This window comes from Morone saxatilis, unplaced genomic scaffold, assembly GCF_004916995.1.
Source record: "Morone saxatilis isolate NCDOM2014 unplaced genomic scaffold, NCSU_SB_2.0 Contig1, whole genome shotgun sequence".
NCBI classification, from domain to species: domain Eukaryota; kingdom Metazoa; phylum Chordata; class Actinopteri; family Moronidae; genus Morone; species Morone saxatilis.
Genome location: NW_023339651.1, coordinates 5964406 through 5969423, shown reverse-complemented (window position 1 = coordinate 5969423; position 5018 = coordinate 5964406). Strand labels below are relative to the sequence as shown.

General features: G+C 41.1%; 1 protein-coding gene across 2 annotated transcripts; it reads right to left on the bottom strand.

The window, feature by feature from the left end:
* Positions 1-1804: 1804 nt before the first annotated feature.
* On the bottom strand, positions 1805-4534 carry LOC118335558 (matrix-remodeling-associated protein 7-like; the record flags this gene model as incomplete). Of its 2 annotated transcripts, XM_035671902.1 has the most annotated exon segments (4): positions 1805-1913; positions 1997-2030; positions 2130-2213; positions 3797-4534. In XM_035671902.1, coding segments are annotated over 4 exon segments (515 nt in total), but the record flags the coding sequence as incomplete, so codon positions are not given.
* Between the last annotated feature and the right edge of the window lie 484 nt (positions 4535-5018).

Sequence of the window (5018 nt, the reverse complement as noted above, 5' to 3'; positions counted from 1 at the left end):
GAAACCTCAGAGGATTAACTAACACTCTCCTTTCAGAGGTGACGACCATCAACACCTGCTGTGACACCTGAGAATCACACATCTATGTGGAATAATGGGGACAGAGGGTGGTGGATGGATGGGGTGTGTGTGGGATCAGGTAAGCAAACACTGCACAGTTAGATCAGTCGCTTCATGGCCACTTGAAGATAAAGAGTATTAGCAGAGGTGGCAAAAAGTACCCAAAAAAAAAGTACTCTCTTGGTTTCCCTGAAGGACATTTGTACCTGAAACTTTAAATATGGTCGAGTCACCTTCCTGTTCTCTGTTATAAGATGTTAATCCCCTCAAATGCATTAAAACTAAAGCCTGTTCTAAAAATGCAAAGAGGTAAAAAAGTACCTAGAAAAACACTAAAAGGACAGTAAAGGAAGTATTTGTACTTAGTTACTTTCCACCTCTGCTGATGAGGCCAAAACTGAATCACACAATGGCCAGAAAGTGACTCCCTTGAGATAAATCGGGGGGGTGAGAATAACTTATACTTTACCACATATATGCTCCTTTCTTTCAGGCTTACAGACAGTTAAAGTCTGCGTTGGAGTGTATCCTGTAAAGATAAGAGCAGTGGTAGGGGGAGACGTTACAGCAGCAGCCACCGAGACGCTTCGAGTGGTTTCTGAAAAGTCTCGTGTCATTCATCCTTCAGCTAATGCCTGGCAGAGACTCAATCTCTCCTTTACTCAGTCTGACCTGAAGAGGACGGGTGATACAGCAGCTAAACGTGGGAGGCTCCGAGGGGAAACGCAGACGACACACAAACACACGTGAAGACGTAGAGGGAGATTAGAGGGAAGAGGACAGAAGGCAGAGCAGCTACGTGGAAACTTCATTTAATTGTTGTTGGAATTAATGAAAACATTTTGATTTTCTGTAAAACGTTTGTTTAAGGAAGTATTTTTATTCTGTTTTTGGAAGAACAGAGGGAGATGGCTGACTTTATAAAGCTGTAATTAGCATCTTTTATTATTACCAACCACCAGGGAAGTTTTTTTTATAGTAGATCAGACATCATGAGGCAGATACACCAATTATTGTTCTCTATTATTAAAATCATGAGATAGATCAATTATAATCGGACACAAGGAGTGGTTCTGATTGCAGATTGCATATTATTGAAGATTGAGATTGAGGTCTGTGCTCTCCGAGTGTCATTTTAGTTAAATCAGGCAACTTTTGGGTTGCCAGGTTGTGGAAAATCCTCCTCCAGCATTTCTTTTTAGCTCTTTAATTCCTCAGGAAGGACCCTTAAATGGACCTTTAAACTATTAGATGGGTTTCCCCCAAGGAAGAATTATATATGAGTGGAATATAATATAAATATAATATTCATAGGTATGTTTTGATTTGTGTATAATCACCTGAAAATAGGAACTATTTTGTTTTTGTTAAGTTATAATGAGCTGTTTTTATCTACAGACGCTGCGGGTTGTCTTCCGTGGCGGAGTCCACCATGTTGAACCACCATGTTTCTACAGTAGCCTAGAAGGGACAAACCAAACACGCTGTTTTGTGCATTTTACAGCTACTACAGTTTCTCCCTCGTGCTTGGAAAGGGAAGGTAAAGCAAGTGAGTTGCAATCTGTAACTACACCACTAGAAGCCACTAAATCCTGCACACTGGTCCTTTAAGTGGACTGTTATAGTAAATGTACAGTATCATATGAGGTTTCTCCTCATGAATTATTCCCATTAATGGCTTATAAACTCTTTATAAATGGTGCTTTGTGAAGAAGGTGGCGCCATATTTGTAGTTTTCACTGACCTCTGCTCCTCCTGCAGTTCCTCTGTGGACATCATCATTTGCAAGTGGTGGGATCGCGCCTTTCCGGGGATGTACTTCAAGCACTCGCCGTCATTTGATTCGACTTTATCTGATCAAGCAGAGTAAACGCTGATTAGAAATCAACACCAAGTGTACCTAGTGTATGTATTTCAAATATCTAATAGTGCTCACCGTTGATCCCCGGGCTCTCTGTGGCTCCTTCAGTCTGGGGGTAAGAGAAAGCACATTTTATGAGCTCCTTATCAGAGAGCCCGATGAAAGACCTACGGCCCCTCCCTGACGAGGCCCCGGGCGGCGAGTCTACCTCTAAGCTCATGGACGTGGAGGAGGAGGAGTGCTCAACTGGGGTTGCCAGTTCTTCAATGTGAGGATGAGGATGTGCCTCCTCCTGTCAGAGAATTAAGGGGTCAGCTGAGGGGCATCAAACCATCATTTTTTACCAGTTTAATGTATATTTTAACATCTGTGTGCGTCCTTGCAGGCAGATTAGAAAACTCATATTCGGGGGAAGCTCCAAACAGATCAATTTATCTGCTCGTGTTACCTGTATTCTCACCTCTCCTCGGATGCTGAGCTTGACGAAGGTGTGACTGAGGGGGGAAAGCCGAGGTTATCGTTTCATACTTTGCTCCCTCGGGTGCTGATTTGATTCCTGTTTTACTCCAACGTGACGCCATTTAAGAGGCTAAAAACAGGCCATGGAGACCTGAGCCGTGTGTGGAGGGGTTGAAACTGATAAAAAAAAATTTAAATAAACTCAATTTTGTAAGTTAAAAACATTATTAGTAGTAAGTAGTGACACTTTATAGTTTTTATTGAACTGTGAAAACAAAACATTAATCAGGAATGTTTCTGTAACTTACAAAAAGGAGTTTGTTTTACTTAAATTTTAGATTTTTTGAGTTAAAATAACTGGAAGTGGCCCTTTCAAAATAAGAGCCAAGCCATGTTGCTTTTCCTGTTTATTATTATTGTTGTTCTCACTGACTCAGACTAAGTGAGTGAGATCATCTACTAGAAGGTGGAAAGCAGCTTCATTTAAGCTACTTAAGGGCTGTGCTTCTTTGCTACTACATGTATTTGACAGTTAACTGTTACTTTGCAAACGTATACTGGGCTACAGCTAACAAGTATTTTATTTCCTTAATTATTTAAGTAATCTTCTGTCTACAAAAATATAATGAATAGTGATAAATGTCCATATCAGCATCCCAGAGCTCCATTTGACGTCTTTAAATATCTTGTTTCCAAAGGGTAAAACTCCAAAAATGAACCATTATACTAAAGTAAGACATAAAATAACAATAACTTCATTTGAGAAGCTGGAATCTGTTAATTTTGCTTCAATAATTAATAAAAATGAATGAATTATTTAATGATTATTACAAAAGTAAACAATATGAGCTAATAAAATACATTAAATAATTACAGATTAAACTAAATTATCTTAATCTGGACGAGCTGCAACATTAAAATGCTGCATACACATTAACACACTAGTAATAATAAATATATGTCATAAAATAACAATAAAAATTAGTACTTTTACTTCAGTATTATACTATACTTATATTTTACTTTGCATACTTCTTCCAGTTCTGCTTCAGCAACATTTTAAGGTAAATAAATCACTAAATTTATCATATTTTCACTTGCAACTAGTTTACAAACAGGTTTTCCATTAAATGTGACAGAAAATCAACATAACCACCTGTATTTATTTAAATACTCGATTACACTGCAGCTAATTCAGCTCATAATCCACTAATTATCCCCTTTAAAGAGTCAATTTTCTCTCATTAAAGCCGCTACAGTGACGGATTTGAGCTCCTTCTTCCACCTGCACATGTAAACCCAGTATCTGTGTGGGGAGGGAGACAGTTTAAACAGATTAAAAAAAGCAGAGTTACGCAATGAAACGCAAACATGCGGATCCTCTGCGCGTAAAACCTGTTTGTTTGCGGGACTTACTGAAAGCACAGATTTCACCACATCCCAGTGGTCGTGTGTGCTCCCGCTCATCTCACACCAGTCGTCCTCCGCCTTCTTGCTCTTCTTGTTGTTCTTGCTCTTCCCGTCCGGTACGTGGCCGTTCAGCCTCGGCGGATCTACTCCCGGTGCCGACGCGTCTCCTCCCCGGTGTCCAAAATACGCGTTGGCGAACTCCGCCGTGGGCGAGGATCCGTTGAGCAGCGAGGTGGCGACCACGATGGCGAGGAGAGTGAAGATGGCAGCGGACAGGATGAAAGTTAGATCCATGGTTTGACTGATGGAGGAGGGGAGGAGGAGGAGGGTGGTGGTGGTGGTGGGTCAAGGCTCTGGGTCCTCTCTGCGTCTTCGCCCTTCGCGTTCACTCAGTCCATCCTGCAGCCCGGATAATCCTCACCAAACATCAACGTTAACGAGGAGCACTTACTGGATATGGTACAATCTCCTCTCTCTCTCCCCCCCGGTGCCAGGACGTCACATCCTCCGGGTCCGCCCTCCCTCCCTCCCTACAGTACCCGGTGGCGTTATATCCCCAGACTACCGGGGAGGAACAGGATCAGGTGTTGGGTTGGCACGGCGCGCTGCAACGTGCTCTCTTTCTCTCTCTCTCTCTTTCTTCCCTCCCGGTAATCCCATCAACGGGGAGTGCGGTGAAATGGTTTGTGACAGGACCCGTGTACCGGAGCCGCAGAGCTCAGAGGAAGTCACACAGAGTTTATAGAGGGAGGGGGTAAAAGGAGGAAGGAGGTGTGTTCTCACCTGAGGACGCACCTTCCGGTCAGTGTGCTGCTGCAGGAGTCAATGTGGAAGCTCTTTATTTATATTTATATATATCCTTATATATCCTTTAATTTATATATATATATATAACTTATATAACTATAAATATATATAAATATAAATATAACTTATATATAAGTGACTCAGTCAGTGTTTACACTTTAACTTGTTGGTTTGAATTATTCCTCCAAACAGAAATTAAAGTATTTAAACTTTAAGATCATTTTGGACGAACAGTCTCAGTTCAGCACAAAGTTCACTTATCTCTCTAAAACTGTATAAAACAAATACAATTGTGTATAAAACTGAAAAAATAAAAATAAAAACAGGATTTTAGGGTAAGAGTAGCCTCTAAGGTTTGACAGGTGAGTTCAGTGGAAACATGTTTAACTCTGACTGACTGTGTGACCTGGAAGACCTGGAA